At 38.2% G+C, this 16,854-nt stretch overlaps 1 protein-coding gene across 2 annotated transcripts; it reads right to left on the bottom strand.

The window, feature by feature from the left end:
* Positions 1-1,186: 1,186 nt before the first annotated feature.
* Positions 1,187-16,740, bottom strand: GHITM (growth hormone inducible transmembrane protein). Of its 2 annotated transcripts, none has more exons than XM_037804964.1 (9): positions 16,623-16,740; positions 14,247-14,411; positions 13,172-13,271; positions 11,803-11,914; positions 11,235-11,376; positions 8,237-8,345; positions 4,185-4,373; positions 3,553-3,724; positions 1,187-2,614 (listed from the first exon to the last, which is right to left on the bottom strand). In XM_037804964.1, exons 2-9 carry the CDS (start codon positions 14,373-14,375, stop codon positions 2,530-2,532), a joined length of 1,038 nt encoding a protein of 345 aa, XP_037660892.1. In that variant the 5' UTR covers positions 14,376-14,411; positions 16,623-16,740; the 3' UTR covers positions 1,187-2,529. The 2 variants fall into 2 exon arrangements, with proteins under 2 accessions (XP_037660892.1, XP_037660893.1); XM_037804965.1 differs by lacking the exon at positions 16,623-16,740 and adding an exon at positions 15,762-15,835.
* Between the last annotated feature and the right edge of the window lie 114 nt (positions 16,741-16,854).

Genomic DNA, 16,854 nt, shown 5'->3' with positions numbered 1-16,854 from the left:
ACTCTTGAAGACATCTTCCTGGGACATCTTGGAAACTTAGTACTCCCTCTCTCTGCTGTCAACACTTGGCTCACTTCTCTCTTAAGACACTCATCACACTGCATTATGGCTATTTATCTGGGAGCTGCTTCGCTTTAGAAGACAATTATCTCTTACTTGCCATCTATCCTGGGTCCAGCTAGCACATGAGGCTTGCTATCCTGTACAGGCATCATGTTTTCTGATTAAATGTCCACTGGATACCATTCTGAGCAGCACAAGGGCCTTTATTTTTTGTGATTATTTTTAACCACAAACTCAGTTACCCTCTAACACGTCAGATGACATTTCAGAAAACGAGAAATCAGTATTTTTTTCTTTTTTGCCCAAAGTGTATTAATTGGCAGGTCTTCACTTTTCCCTGTGAATGATGATGAGAGAAAAAAAAAAATACTGCTATATTAAAGGGAGCCAAGGGAACAGGTGATTTTTTTTCTAACATTTTGGAACAATTATAATACTTTATAAGTTATAGTTTATTAACTCCTTTTATGATGAAGTCTTCATTGTCTTAGAAAGTTAGAAAAGTTTAAGTGCTACAATAAAATGACACTAAGCCATTAAGTTAGAAAACAACCCTATGTTATCTAGATAAACTTCTGCCTAATAGCCACCATCAAAATTGCTCATGTTCTTTGTTTGATTTGCTACTACCCAAAAATCAGCATCTAAACTTAGGGCTCTAAAAAGTTATTAAAGGACCGTAACATCAGAATACGACCTTAAAATTTCATTTTAAGCTCACACTTGATACTGTATAGCACCAGGGTAGGGAAGGGAAAAATAGAAGAAAAGCACTTACAATTTTACTTAGGGGGAAAACCCCTAACAACTACCAAGAACAGCAGCTAAAACTTGCCTAGTACTTACTGAGGGGCTGCATACTCCATCTTAACCTTCTGAGGTAGATGCGTTCCTTATCTCCATTGTAAAAATGAGAAAACTGGGCACAGAGGGGTTAAATAACTTGCTAAAGGTCAGAAATGAGTGGACCAGTTGGGATTCAAATAGAGGCACTGCAGATACATGTGCCATGGTCTTACCTACCTCATACTACACGGATAAGAGACAAAGTTGTTTTCTTGAACAAATCCCCTAAGATAGTCAATGGTACGCATGTGGTTCAGTTGGAAAAATTACAGACCAATCACCATCTGGCTAGAACTTTATTTCAGAAATAAGCATCCTACATAATTTGAGATGGTTAGAATAGTTATTTCTGGATTACTGTAATAAGTATTTGTCAAAAATAGCAATCATCTCAATAATCACACAGACTTGTTTCACTCATTAAAGACTTCCAAAAATAACTCCTCTGTATCAAAAAATTTACAAATGTCACAAGAAAGTTAAATAATGGTCTATGCAGGAGAAGGAAAATGTTGCTAGGAGAAACCCTAAGGCAGCACTTTCCCCACTCCACTTTTTACTGATAGAGTTCACAAAGACAGAACTAGTTTTGCCTTGCTTTTTACTGCTTAATTGTAAAGGAAACCAAGAAATCAACAGTCTCAGGAGAAAAACTGCTTCCACGTTTTCAAGTGTAAGCCTCAAACAGGCTTTTGTGATGAAGGCTTGTGATAAATGTTTTGTAATAAATCTTGAAGAGATGAGAAAGGTAAGCACGTATTCTATTACACATTTCAATAAACAGGCAAAAAAACTCAACAATTATGAACACATTATGGTATACCCGAATATGCAACAAACTTCATGCTTTGCATATATTACCTTGATAATTTTAAGAATATTTTATTCTAGAAGTCCAAAAGTAAAAATTTACATATATACTGTTATTAGGGGTTCCCCATGATAAACATGCTGGACTACTGTAACAATAATTAAGAGGCCAGACACGACCACATCTCCCTTATAAGGAGGGCGCTGAGGAGTGTGGGGAGACTCTCTGTCTTACACTTTCTGCTTCCGCCAAGTCCAGCAGATGAAAAACAGTGATCACTTGTTTGTTTCCAAATAGCCAGACAACTCTCACTGGCTTCCCAGCATTTATACAAATTCTGAGTCCTAAATATTCGAAGGGAAATTGTGGTGACCCTTCTCTTCTGGTCCCTTTACCAAATCTCTATGTCACTTATGACATTACTTACACTATATTCTGCAATCCCATAACAGGCAGGTTAACACAAGTTTGCTAATTTTTACTTAACCAAATAAAATTAAAAACAGATAAAATACTTGAATTTTGATAACACAATCTTACTTTTCATATTCATTAAAACATTTTTAATAACTCAAACATGAGAACTGGAAATGTGTGTGCTTATTTGGAAGAGAACTACTGAATTTATTCTCCAGAAGAAAAACCAGACCTGAAGTTTCACATTATACTGGAACATTTTAAGTATGTTGACATGCTCTTATCTTCTAAATGTCAATGTAAGCTGCTTGTACAAACTATTTAATGACTATCTGCCCCTATTAAACAAGCAAGATATTTGATGTATTAGAGAAGCCAGAAGTGAAGTCCTTTCATTTCTTTCTGTTGCCTCCAGTTGCTAGCATACTGGCAACTCGCATAAATATATTTAATGTATCCATGTAGATTGCCATCATCCTAGAAAAGAAGATTATGTCCATTATAATATGATGCAATTCTAACAAAGATGATAAACTATTTATAATCTAGAAAAAAGAAACAATACCAATTATTTGTCCAAGCTATATGAAATGAAAATGAAAAATAAAATGCTTAATTGCCAATTAAGGAAGTCCTATCCTAGAAAACAATCAAGGTTTTCCTTCTGACAGATGAACTTTTAAATGTTAAGGGCAGTGTTTAAAATACTAACTTTATCCTCTAGTACTCTACTCTTAGTATAGTTTCTTGCAAAGAAAACTGGGTGAAAGACAATGAAATAATGAAAACAAAACCAAAGAAACACCTTTACAAAAACTTGAGAGGAACGAGTCCGGCATTTTTAAATATAAAATGCCCCTGCCCCCCTCTTCCCTGCTGCAAATCTAAGTTTTACAGCAGAACTTTTTTAAAGTTAATTAAATTAAGTTTTATTTTTAGATAAAGAAAAAACAAATCACTTTAAAAAAAATGTGACAGACACTCCGAAACTCAAGAAAATTGTTCACACTGAAATGTTTTCCACTTGTAGAAGTCTAAAATAGGCTTTTCTATTAAAAATTTCTAGCCAGTCATGTACACCTTCCAATAAATAAAACTTAACAAAAACAAATCTTTTAAAGTTCACCAAAAAAATTAACTGACCAACAAGCACATATGATAGCACCATGAAGCCAAGTTAACAAAAATGGGTAAAATACTCTGAATTAATTGAGTGAACACCTAAATATTACACTTAGTTGTAATATGATCAAAAGTTCCCTGGAGAAATAGGATATATAGTTTACTAAAGAGAGAGAATACACCAAACTGCAACAGAAACGAAATAGAAAATTTTGACAAAGCCATGAAATTAATTTGACCAAAACTGCACAAACATCCTTCCTAATAAAGTGAAGACACTAAAGAATACTTACGAATTGATGGGATCGTATTTTTGACCTCCATATAACGGTGTTACTTCGGCACGCCTGATTACTTTCTGGGTGTCGTATAGGAGGAACATGCTGAAAAGAACCAATCCACCGTAAATCGCCACTGAGTACAGAGTGGCACCAGCCACCGTGGTAGGTGGAAGAAACATAGATCCTGAAAGCAGAAGGGGAAAAATTAGGATTTTCTTTAAGAAGGTACTTTCCTACCCCTGGGTTGATAACTTATGTGACTTTTTAAAAAAACTCTGATGTTCTTCCTCTGTGCAGATAAGAAACGTATAAGTAAGTATATGCACTATTTAATCTTACATAAATTCAGTCAACACCCGCGACAGTCCTTCCTCCAATGGGTCTCTTGCCCACATCACAGAAAGGCTCTTGCCTCTGAGGAATTTTCACGTTCTCCAGACCAATTATTATTGGTAAAACCAATGATAATAATTTGCCACAATGCTAAGAGTTTTATGACGCCAAATAAAACCAATCAAATCAGTATATAGCTTTTAAATAACCTCTAAAAATGATTCTTAATAATCCCTTTATTAGGATAATACTTGAGTAGTTCAGATGAATTTAGGACATCCTGAACCAAGTGTCAAAGCAGAGAGGCTTACCCAGTGAGGACACAAAGACGAGACCCAGGCCCACTCCCAGGGGTGCGCCCATGTTCATAAACTTCTCGCTGGGCGCACACATGGCCACAGTGGAGAGGCCGCCCACAATGCCGGCTGTGTACCAAGCAGCTCGGATGAGAAGAGGGCCCCCAAGAATCGCCAGAGGAGCCACCACTGCACCCATCACACCTAGAAAAAGGGCAAGTACTTACTAAAGAACAGCCAAAAGGAAAGCAGCACTTCTAACTGACATGCCAACTGAACATATCATATACCCTTTTGATAAACAATGTAATTATGAAAAGGTTTCCCTTATTTAGAGAACACTACCCTCAAAATTCTACAACCAAAACCTGAGGCTATACAAACTCTGTACCACATTAACAGTACACCAAGTTGAACAACTCAGAGCTGTAAAACACAAATACTAAACTAGACATTTTGTTAACTTTGTCAAATTCCATGTAGCTCTTTATCTGGATCTGAGCCTAACACTGGTTTTTATAGCAATATGCATACATGCAAGAATTGAGATAAAAGGCTTAAAATGAATAACACAAGGTTAAACCTATTGCTCCCAAAAGGGAATAAAGTAAAATTAGAGAAATGATGCTAATATTAAATTGTAGAAACTTCAAGTACGGACTCTGCTGCTATCTTGTATATCGAATGCTATCACAGCTTGTTAGTTATCAGATATATATAAACATCTTCATAAAAATTGCAGAGAAAAGGTATCAATAATTTAATTAGCAAAGGCAAAAGAAACTCTTCATTTAAAAAAAATTTCCTTGGAAAGCCTTTCCTGACATTTGACTTACATGCTTCTGCCTTGCTCGGGGCCTTTCTACCCTGAGGGTGAGGGACCGTGCTGGTGGTGGTGGTGGGGGCATTACTGCATTATTTCAGTGGTGAGAAGAACAAGTTACCCTTTTCTTAAACATTAAATGTGCATAGTTTAACTCACAGAATAGGCACAGGGCTATTTTCATATAAAAATTTCAATACCAGTATGTCTCTTTTGCAAGAGTAACATTACTAGAGCAAATAATAAGGTTTACCGTACCTTGTGATGATAAATAAAAAATATTTTTTGCTGTAAGAAAGAAACTAGGTAACAATTTCTCTGTATGACAATTCTATCAGTATTCCTATCAGTTTTGCAACTGGCAGAAAAATTTTTGGCAAAACTTTTAAGGAAACTGTACAAAAGCTTTTCAATTATTTTTGTTAAAAACCTTAAATGGTAGTAGATACTTGCTGCTCAAGGACAGTTCAAGTATAAAACAAACAAGGATAGCTCAACATTATTATTGTGAATGAAAACTGGTATTCATACTGTTAGGAAAGAGTTAACATAGCAGGTCTGAGGCTGCCTTTTTTCAAGCTTAGACTTTGGCTCATCTGGGAACTTGGCACTTGAACCTTTTCCTAATGAGGGTGGTGCACCATGCCTCAGCTATTTGTGCTAACAATGGGATTTATACTAAATACCTGCTTTCTTTCTGAGAGTCTGCATTTTAGTAGTTGTTAGCAGGAGAGTGCTACATCAACAGCCCTCAATAAAAACCCTGAGTACCAAGTCTCTAATGGGCTTCCCTGGGGAGAAACACTGCACACATTCTTGCACTTTTCGCTGCTGGAGAAAGGAACATGCCTGAATCCTGTGCATGGATTTCTCCAGACTCTGCCTGGGTCTTTTTACCCCACTGATCCTGTTGTGCACCCTTTTGCTGTAATGAACTTTGGTCATGAATATCACTGTATGCTGAGTCCCATAATTCCTAGCAAATCGCTGAACGTGTAGGCGGTCTCGGGGACTCCCCCCACGCCACACACATACACAATACCCTGACTCAAGTAATTTATAGGCTACAATAATATCAGATTAAAAGGAATTTTCTAAGCAAGCCAGGTAGAAAGGCTTAGCCTAAGTCTGAATTAACAGAACCCAACAAGTGGCTAAGTGTCTGCTATTTGTTAGAGAGAGGCAAAGACACTGAACCTGTCTTCTCAAGGAACTCCTAGTCTAAAATGGGAAAGAGGCTCAATACTATTTATTGGTCAAGATATTACAATCCAAAGAATTAGAAACATAAATGAAAAGGCAAAAACTTAGATGGTGGAGGATTTTGGCATTTTAGTGAAAGGACTGGTACTTTAAAAAGATACACATTTCATAACCCCATCCCCATTCCTAAGTTCTCATCTAACAAAATGCAATACTCTTAGTTCTGAGGCTAGAGAGAATACCTAGACTTCCTAAGAAATAATTTTTGGATAAAAATCAAACAAATGTAGGGTTGTTGTAAAATATGTTGAAATATGAATCACTTAAGGTGTATGTGATGGTTGGATTCATGTGTCAACTTGGCCAGGTGATGGTGTCCAGATGTCTGGTCAAGCAAGCACTGGCCTAACCATTACTGTAAGGACTGGTTTATTAAATCATCAGTCAACTGACTGCACCTGTACTGATTACATCAATGAAGGGCGTTTCTTCCTCAACGAGAGAATTCAATCAGCTGGATTTAATCCAATCAGTTGAAGACACGTAAGGGAGAAAAGAGAACCTTCACTTCTTTGGCTAGTCAGCGAAGAGTTTCTTGAGGAGTTACTGAACACCTTCACTGGAGTTGTCAGTTTGCTGTCTGCCTTATGCAATTTAGACTCGTGCATCCCCACAGCTGCGTGAGACATTTTTATAGAATCTTATATTTACAGATACCACTTGTTGGTTCTGTTTTCCTAGAGAACCCTAACTAATACTGTGTAGTTATAGGAATGAATGTTACTTAAAGCAAAATAAAATTTATTCTCACAGTTGACATGGATATCAATATTTCTGGCCAGGAGAAGTGATTCATTACTTTATTTTTGGACCTACTTATATAAGGTTTAAAGAGGGGGAAAAAAGCACTGTGTAACTACTATGGTATGTAGTTATCCCTAAGGTGAATCACCTTGCTTTAGGTATTAACAGATGTCACTGAGATATTAAATGTTATAGTAAATGTGGATGGTAAGGTAGAAGCATTGCAAGCAATTTTTCTTAAAAGCAGATGTACTAGAAGTACCAACGGTGTACTTCCTCCCAACCACAAGGACTTTATCCTATAAAACTCCATGAAAAGTAATCTAAGACCTAAGAGAAGAGAGAGGTGAAAACCAAGGACGGAAACCCAAGATGTTTCATGTTTACTGAAACACAGACAGCACACGAAGAATATAAATGGTATATATCACATTAGGAACCTGTCATGTTCGAACATTTCAGAGTCTCTCTCCTTAGAAGTTTCAAAGAAAATCTATCTTGCTTTGTTGTAGAAAACATACATATAAGAAGGATTTTTTTTTTTCTGGGTCTGGTTTGATCTTCATTCAACCTAGAGACATATTCTGAGATACCTGAGATGAAAAATATTTTTCTAAACTTTAAAACATTTATTTCCGTAGTTCAGGGAGATATCACAACATACATCTCAAAGCCAGGTAAGACAGCCTTAGCCCTGCTCATGGTAACTCTGTACCTGGGACTACTTAAACACCGACCCAGCTTTGGCTCTACTAACTGTCCTTCACACACAAATGTGCGTTTCCAAGGAACTTTCATCTGTGCTTTCTTTCTCCCAATGTTCCATGGCAGAAATTTCTACTCCCTTTCTTTCACATCTTATCTCCCTTTTCTTTTCTCTACCTTGTGCTTTTTTTTAATTTTTCTAAAGATATCCAAGGAGAACTCTCAAGTGAAATACATCAGATCTGAAATCCTGCTGTTGGACAAAATACATCAAAGTAAATCTCTACACATACTAGAATGTCACAGGAGGTAAGTTCAACATTGGGGATGTTATAATCTTAGTATCAAAAAAATCAACTTTTTAGAGCAGAGGTCAGATAATAGTGCCAGTAAATAACTGGCAAAAATTATAAATGTTTCTAAACACAAGGTTTAATTAAACTATGTATACATCATTCACAACTGTAAAAAGCCACCAAAAAAAGGTAGCATTCAAGATTGTGTTTAGTAACAATTTAAAATTAGAACATACCAGAATGTAGCAACCATGCAAGATGCTTCGGGCCAGGACTCTGGTCATACGGTATTGATCGTACCAGCATTCCAGCTCCAATCATGGCTACAAAGGTTGCACCAATTGTCTGAAAGAATCGATCCATATTTTACAATAAATCAGAAATCCACAAGTTCCAAGTACAACCAGCTATGTCTAAAATAACAGCTTTAAAATGATAAAGGATAATGAACAGAATACTGTATTTTCCTGGTAAATTACAGGCTTTGAGTTTATTTCGAACTTGAAATTCTGGCTAAAAGTTAGCAAGAGTGCCCCCTACTGCCATATATGAGGTTTTGCAGACAACTTCACGTGGCATGGGCTGAGCTTGGACTGACACCATTATCTCCTAAAAATGCTATTCTTGTTCGACAGAAGTGTTACAAAACCCCTTGAAGAACCCCAGAATAATTATTAATTAAAAATATATTTTGGTATAGCACACATAGGATTTCCTTTAAACTCAGAAAATTAGAAGAAATTATATAGCACAGGCCTTTTAACTCCCTATTTGCTAAATGAAAACCTGAAAAAGGTTAAGTATCACAGCAAACAGAAAAGATAAAAATAAGATTCTACACTTCTATCCTTCCAGTTTTATGGCTGACATGGTCTCATCCCTTTTTTTTGCCTAGCTTATATTTCCACTGTCATTTAAATATTCCTTGTTTATAACAAGGAAGAACTGTGTATAATGGAAGATAACGACAAGAAATTATTAGAAAATTTAAAGCAGAGGTTGCAAACTTGCAGCACCTGGACAGAATCAGGCAGCAGGTATGTTTTGTTTGGCTGATTCAAATAACAATTGAATGTGAATGTTTTTAGCTGGGGCAGGCTTTCTCTACATGTCAATAATCCCCTCTGTGACATATGAGGCCTGCCTAACCCATCTGCATTATCTATCTGACACATCGACATCTGAATATTTAAGCTCTGACACAAAGTTGAGGTAATCAGAACAGCTGTTTTTGGTTGGGAATGGGAAAGTCTTCATCACTAATATTAATAACAGAAAAGCGCACTGGGTTCTGCTATGTCATTTTCCAATGGAGAAAAAATTACTAAAACTACTTCAAACATCCTGTGCAGATTTTAGGGACATTTTTGCTATATTAATTATTTTCAGGACATGTGTTGCAATTGTGTATTTTTCTTTTAAGGCTCTTTGTGATCCAGTCTTACTTTTGTCTCCTACCTTTGAACACTCTACACTCCAGCTACAATAAACAGGTTGGGCTGCAAATATGTCCTAAAGTTTCATGCTTTTTAATCCTGTCAATGATGCCAAAGAAAACCTTCCTGTCTGGTTGACTTGCTCATGCATTACCTCCTCATCTCGGAAGCTTTTTCTGGTAGTTAGGCTGGCTGTCCTTGGGCAGCACTAAATACTTCTCCTCTGTTCCAAAAGCACTCAGGATAAACCTCCTTGACATAGTGTCTAAGCACACATCTGTCACCCCCAAAAGTCTACATCTTCATCTCTGTAGCAGTTGTCTTTGATTTTTGAAACTGTTACTTAAATATCCCTAAGAAGAGGAGTGACTTTCTGCCAGAGGGGCTGAAGATATGGTTCAAGCACAAAACTTCTTTGTAGTCTTATTTTAAGGGCTAAAATGTCCTGTACATTTTAATCTTTCATAGCCATGTTTTATTACAAAAGCATTTTTTAAAATTTCATTTACCTCTAAGAAAACTGATATTCCTGATGAGAATGCACCATGCTTATTCTATGGCTTCATGAACCTCTAGGCTAGTAGACTGATGATACACATTTGAGAAGCATGATTCTAAAAATAGCAAAGTATCCAAACAGCTATGCTACTGCAACTGGTTCTTCTTTTGTAAAGTACAACACAGTGGAAAACACATGGATTTGGAAGTTAGATGGGTTTGGGTTACCTATAAGCAGAACCAGTTTGCTGTGGGAAGTCAGTGTTATATCGAATCTTCCATCTCTCATTCCCCTCCATTCTCACTCTCACTGCTCTAGTTCAGGTTCTCATCATACCTTATTTCAGATCGTGCAAAAACACAGCTGGTATCCTTGCTTGTCTCTTCCACGGTAGTTCTCAAAACTAAAACACAAATCTTTTTTTTGTTGTTCCAATCCCTTCAATGCCTTCCCACTGCTCAGGCACTCTTTTAACTTGGTCATCAAACATCCCCTTTCTAAACATGTCTTTTTCACATGCCCGAGCTCAGACATGCAAACTTCACTTCAAGGATACTGTAAGTCACTTTTAAAATTAGGTTTTCCTACCTCCTCTCCTTTGCTCAAGATGTTTTATAAACTTGGACTGTCCTTGTCCTCTCTGACAATAAAAAATGCTAGCCTTCCGTGACCCTGATATAAATGTCTCTCCTTCATGGAACTTCTCTAATAGTACAAGACAGCAATAGTCTTACAACTGATTGTGCACTTCCTACTTCTTATTGCATATCCTTTACCATTTACTCCAGATAGTAAGGAAATGGGTGGTACCGGATAGTACAAAAACAGGTACCACATCTGAAATCACTTTTTGTTACCTAGCAAAATAACAAGGGCTCAAGAAATACTCACTGAATTTAAAACCTTAAATAGACTCCAGAAGTGCAGGACTAATAGTTGCGGCAGCACGAATCTAGTTTTAATAGCTAGGGATGTTTGGAGGCTTTTTGTAGCAGGTATTCCCCACTGACCTTGAAGATGGTTTTGCATCTGCCTTATTTTTAGTAAATTACTACAAAAGAGAAGTTGTTTGAGATCTCTTGCTAGTTAACTGGGATGTCCCTATAAGTTTGATTTCCAACCCCTTTGGCATGATTAAATATTTAACACAAAATAACAGCTGACTTATTTCAAAACTATTCCCTACTTTGTCTCAGCTGCACCAGTAATTCGTAATTATTCTAATAGAAACCTGTTCAAAAATTCATCTAATCTTTTGATCCTTAGATGAAAAAGGAAAACAAACACAAGCCGACTTACCACCCAAGAGCCTCTCATCATGAAGTTCATGAGGACAGGAGATCTGCTCAATGCCAAGGCAGACAAAGCTGTTAAACCAATACTTCCTGCTAAGTACTTATAGGTAGAATGAATTCTGTCCTTCACATATTGAGGCCAAATTCTGTAAGAAACAGGACATGGTTAATTTATGGGGTTCTGGATTTGAATTCTGTTTTAATCATTTACTAGCTGGGCGACCTTGGGACTAATCACTGTACCACTCAATCTTACTCACCTCATTTGTCATGGAAATACTTTTGCATTTGGGGTTACCGTAAAAATTAAATGAGATTAAAACATCTAAGCACTTGGCACATATTAAAAGCAACACATTTGCTCCTTGCTTAAACATATGTAACCTTAGTAAAAATATTTTTATTTAAGTTTGAATAAATAAATGCCAAGAAAGCAAGAAGAAATTCTATTGTTATTCATGTATATGTCTACACAGTTGAGACTAGACATAAGATAAACCAAAATTGGCTAAAAAGAAGAAAATTGGGACCTTTGTTTTAAGGCTGGAATTGTTTGTGAAACATTTACTTACACAGCCTTTTCAATAGCTCCAATCTCATTAGACATTCCCAAGCCATAGTAGCACAGTGCTCCAAGACCAACAGCAGCTCCTCCAGCAACAAACCATCTTCCCATCTGATCAACTGCAAACACAGGGAACAATGCAAGTTAATACTGTCGTGGCTTTATAGGGTAAGCCCTTGACAATATTTATATGTAGCTAATCAACTTGTATACTATACTTAAGAACAGCCATAGTTAGTACACATGGGGATATAGAAATGCCCTCAAAATCAGGGAACCAGTAGAAAAGAACACCCCTGCAACAAAGGCAAAAAGTAATCTGTACAAAAAGGGAAAGACCTGACTTAAGTGATGAACCTTCAACCTCACTTTAACAAGAGATTTGAGGAGGACAGTGTATCTGTAGACGTGGAGATAATTTCTGTGATATACATTATTTTATTAACGTGTTCCCATGACAATTAAAGAGTAAAGAGAAGGAAATGGTTAACAGTCATACCACACTGTGTATAAAGTGCTATCAACAAAGATGATGCTTCACGTGCGGTCAAGAAAAAGGGGAACCAGAGAAAAAAAATGAGATCAGTGTTTATGCAGCAGAATCAAGGGAGAGGGCACTCGTGTTCTAGGGTACTGAGAGAGGCGATTAACTTTTCAACTTAATCCCTTTAGTCTAAATTTGTTCTCAGAATGTTACTATGTTGTCACTATGTAATTCATATAATTTGGTCTCTAGGGTCAATTTACTAATCAGAAGGAAATACCCTGAGGGATACTGATTAGGGCTTTCTCCCACTGTAATATACAGACATTTTATAAAGCTGGGGGAGCAGTGGCATTCTATGAACTTGGGTAAATTAACAATCTAGTTTCTGAACTTGCAGAGCTGAAATCCAAACTATAAGCCAAACTGATTGTATTAGCGTATTGCCTCTGACAGGCTCTACAATGGCAGCCACAAAGGCCCCTCTTGAATAGCTGTTTTTATTAACATCAATGTTTTGGTGATTTACTCTTGAACTGAAACACACACATTCAAACTAGATGCTTGAATGAAGATTCTACACAAATTCAGGTGAACTTCCTTAACAGGCTATATCTTTTAGTCACGGCAAATGAATTAGTAATCCTTTAAAAAAAAAGTGATGAAAGTAAAACTTTTATTGGAAGAAACATGACTGGGAAACATTAAACCCAGTGCAAAGCACCAATCTTTTTTGGGTCATCAGATCCCTGTGAATGCTAAGAATTATAGTTTTTCTTCCCAGAAAATACATATTTATATATAAGTTTGTATATATATTCAGGAGGCTGTTCATGGACCTCTTAAAACACAACTGTGGACTCTAAGTTAAAAACTAAAGACTGCCACCTACTTTTAAATATTTTTTCTATCGATGGCTCCAATGCTGCATCTTTGAGTTCCTGGCCAGTTTTCCCACGCCGGATCCCAATTCTTGTCTTGCTGGCATATTCCTGATAGACATGCAAACAAAGACACACACCACCCACACCAAAACAGAATGTTAAGAATAAAATTGAGGATCTCGCTACATTAGAAAACTTTATTTAAAGAAATCTCGCACTCTCTATATGCATAATGTCACTATGAAAGTATGCTAGCCAATCCACAAAGTAAACAGACTACTTCTGTTTTACATAAGTGACTAATTCATTATACATTTTAACTTTTAGCCTCTAAAGTTTTAGAGTAATCGTTTTAATAAACTGTAGATCTTATTACATTCATAGAATTATATTTTAAATACAATCAAACATCAAGATGAAACTTCATTATTCAATAAATATTGTCATCTGGGAAATGGGTTCAAAAAGATATTTTTCCTTACTACTAAGCCAAGGGGAAAGATGACTACTATTTTAGCTCATTTTTAGCAGTGGAGCAGTTTATTTAAGAGGAAAGGTGTTTTTCTTTTCTCTTCTGCGTATTGTCTTATTTACCTCACATTTCAAAATGCATACTCCTTCTAATATCAATATTACAGAGGAAATCTATAGTGAAAGGACATGAGCTTCTCTCTAACCAGACAGATTTTATCATTCTCTAAACAAGAGCTGAAATAAAATATAGCTATAGTAACTTATCAATAAGCTACTGGTCAAATGGTAATTTGTCTGGGTTCTTAAGCTCTTGACTGTAGACCTCAAGATCTTTGTTACACCATACAGCTCTCAATTCCTCCCAAGTTACTCTAAATGATAAATTAAAAGAGCTGTGAGTAAAGGAAAAGTTATAGGAACTCCTTTTCTCTTTTATAAGCAAGAAGGATGGACCATGACAATGGGGAGTGAAAGCTGATTTGGAGTATTATTAGGGCTAATTGTTTCAATAAATCACTAAAGGCTGAGTAGCAAGTTTCAGACTTTGTCAAGAAATGGTCTTGGGGGGCAAAAAGAGAGACAATATAAAAACATTCAGATTGTCTTTACCCTGCTAGGTGTTAAGAGCCACTGATTCTTTGTGATGGAATTCCTCAGACCAGGGGAGGCCTTGGTGAAAGCTGGATGGAAGACCCTGGAAGGCAGTGTCCGGAGACACACCAACTTTGCAGCCAGCATGATGTTACACCAGGTTTACCAAGCAGATCTGAAATGCTAGGGAGAAACACATAACCCAATAACTAATTAACATAGAGGAGACAGACAGGAAGGAGCCAGTTACTTTTTTAGTAGATTAAATGGAATAAAGTGGCCTTTTAAAATTTCAATGATGAATCTCCTATTTGTCCCCTGTAATTCAAGAAACCCATTCCACAGAATTTGATGGATGGAGCCACCAAATTATTTTTAAATCCCAGTTTGACCAATTCTAGGATATATGACTTTGCAAAAATTGTATGTCTAATATAGAATGCAGATTAATACCTGTGGTGGTTTGGAGCTGCATGTGCCCCAGAAAAACATGTTCTTAAATTGAATCCATTCCTGTGGGTGTGAACCCACAGTAGGTAGGAACTTTTGATGAGGTTACTTCACTTAAGTTGTGGCCTACCTCAATCAGGATGGGTGTTAATCCTATTACTGGAGTCCTTTAAAAGCGGAATGAAATTCAGACAGAGAAAAAGCCTCAGGCAGCAAGAAGGTGAAATTCAATGGAACCGGAAGAAAATGGAGAGGCCGCCCTGTGCACTGACATATGACAGAGGAACCCAGAGCCAAGGTCACAGGCAGCCAGCCCCAGAACATCACATTTCACAAAGAAAGCAGCATCTTCACGATGCCTCAATTTGGACTTTCTCTTAGCCTCAAAACCTGGAGCAAATAAGTTTCTATATTTCTATTGTTTAAGCTGATCCATTGCATCGTATTTGCTTCAGCTGCCTAGAAAACTAAATATTTAATGTGACTTTACAAATATGGTTCTGGCTTAATATTTATATCAGTGTAGAGTGGTTAAATTTAAAAGAGGATTCTTTATTATCTTTGACCAGAAGAAAAATGTCAATGAAGAAGAGATGACTTAACTCTTTAAGGACAAATTGCAATACGAGGCTAAGAGACATCAACAGAAACCAAGCACAATAAATTCCATGTATAAAAATATTCAAGGTAAATTAACCTACTCCACATGCCTTCCATAAAGGATATTCAATTTTTCAAAGTAAACTCTATTACCAAGCTTCCCTCAGGTTAGGCTCCTTTGGTGGTGTCCTCAAAAGAATAACATGCTAAAAACTGGATTCTTTTAGCTCCAGGGCAGACAAAACCAGAAGGCTGGTCAACCGGAAGTCAGCTGAACATCTTCTTATAATGCTAAGGTGACTATGACAGATGAGAAGTGGATGACAAGTGTAAGGCACCCTGGGCTACAGGCCCATCTCTGCCAATGATTTGTAGTGAATCCTCGGCAAGTGATTATCCTTCTGGGTCTAATTTTCCCAGCGTGTAACATAAGGGAACTCAGTTAAAGCAGCGTTCAGACTTCAGTACCAACCCTCGGATTACCTGCTTTGCAAACACCTGGGATGAATCTTCAACTGTCAATTCCTGGGTCTTACTTTGGCCTTGTGATTCAACCTCTAGGAATGGGGTCCAGAAATACGTCTTTTAACTAGCACTCCAAAAGCTGAGAAACCTTGTTTAAAAATATCTGTGTGTTCTTCCAATTCTGCCAATAGATCTATGGAGGGTGTAACACGGTGCACCTGCCCTTTAGGAAAATACCGGGCACTGCTGGCACTTTCATGCCATTACATCATCTTACTCAGCCTATACTGACCCGAATCTCCGTCAATCAGCCCACTAACTGGGGCCGAGGCCCAACTCAAACACAGTGGCCGGTACATCACGTCACAGACCAGGGTGGGAATCCTGCTTACGCCACACGCTATTAGATACCTTAGTTATGAAACGGAGGAACTACTACCGACCCCTTACAGGTCTGTGGGCCCGGTCTACTGAGAAAGTTCATCCAGCCCACAATACTCGGATGAGAACCTGCAGCAAAACTCCAACCCCACAACCTCCACGCATCACTGTACAAACACCCTCCTTCCGTCCTTAGGGCCCCTCTTATCTTCCAAGGCCGCGGCTGTGTTGCGTAGATGACTCGGCACCTCGCTGCCCCAGGAAAGGAGGCCAACAAGGGCGAGCTCCTGCCTGCCCGATCCCCGTGGCCGCCGCCCCCTTCACCGGTCACCCGCAGGAGACGACCCTGACGCGCAGCCTGACCCTGACGCAGCCATCAGCGCCGCCGCCCCCAGCCCTCCTCAGCCGCGCCCAGCTGCCCCGCGGGGCTGGAGGTCAGCAGTACGGGAATCCCAAGTCCCCACCAGCCCGGGGAGCCGCACGTCGGTCCCCGGTCACCTCCACAGCGCAGCTCCCCTTCCAGTCCACGGACCCCTCCCCGGTCTTCCGCCTACTATTCACTGCTGCCGCGCACGCAATCCCGTATGCTCACTGCATGACGCACATCCGGAAAGGAGGCAAATAGTATGGGCAGCCAATCACGAGCAGGATTATGGCGGAAGGGCGGGCCCAGTAGGGGAGGCGGGGTTCTGGGTTGGTGGGGCGGGGTCTATAGAAGAGTGTTATTGGG

This window comes from Choloepus didactylus, chromosome 15, assembly GCF_015220235.1.
Source record: "Choloepus didactylus isolate mChoDid1 chromosome 15, mChoDid1.pri, whole genome shotgun sequence".
NCBI lineage: Eukaryota > Metazoa > Chordata > Mammalia > Pilosa > Megalonychidae > Choloepus > Choloepus didactylus.
This window is presented reverse-complemented; position numbering and strand designations above follow the sequence as displayed.

Coding starts and splice junctions, on each gene's coding strand:
- GHITM (XM_037804964.1), bottom strand. CDS start 14,375: ATGCTGGCTGCAAAGTTGGTGTGTCTCCGGACACTGCCTTCCAGGGTC. Junction 11,915..13,171: donor GATAGAAAAAATATTTAAAA/GTAGGTGGCAGT, acceptor CTGTGTTTGCAG/TTGATCAGATGGGAAGATGG. Junction 11,377..11,802: donor GGAGCTATTGAAAAGGCTGT/GTAAGTAAATGT, acceptor TGTTTCTTACAG/AATTTGGCCTCAATATGTGA.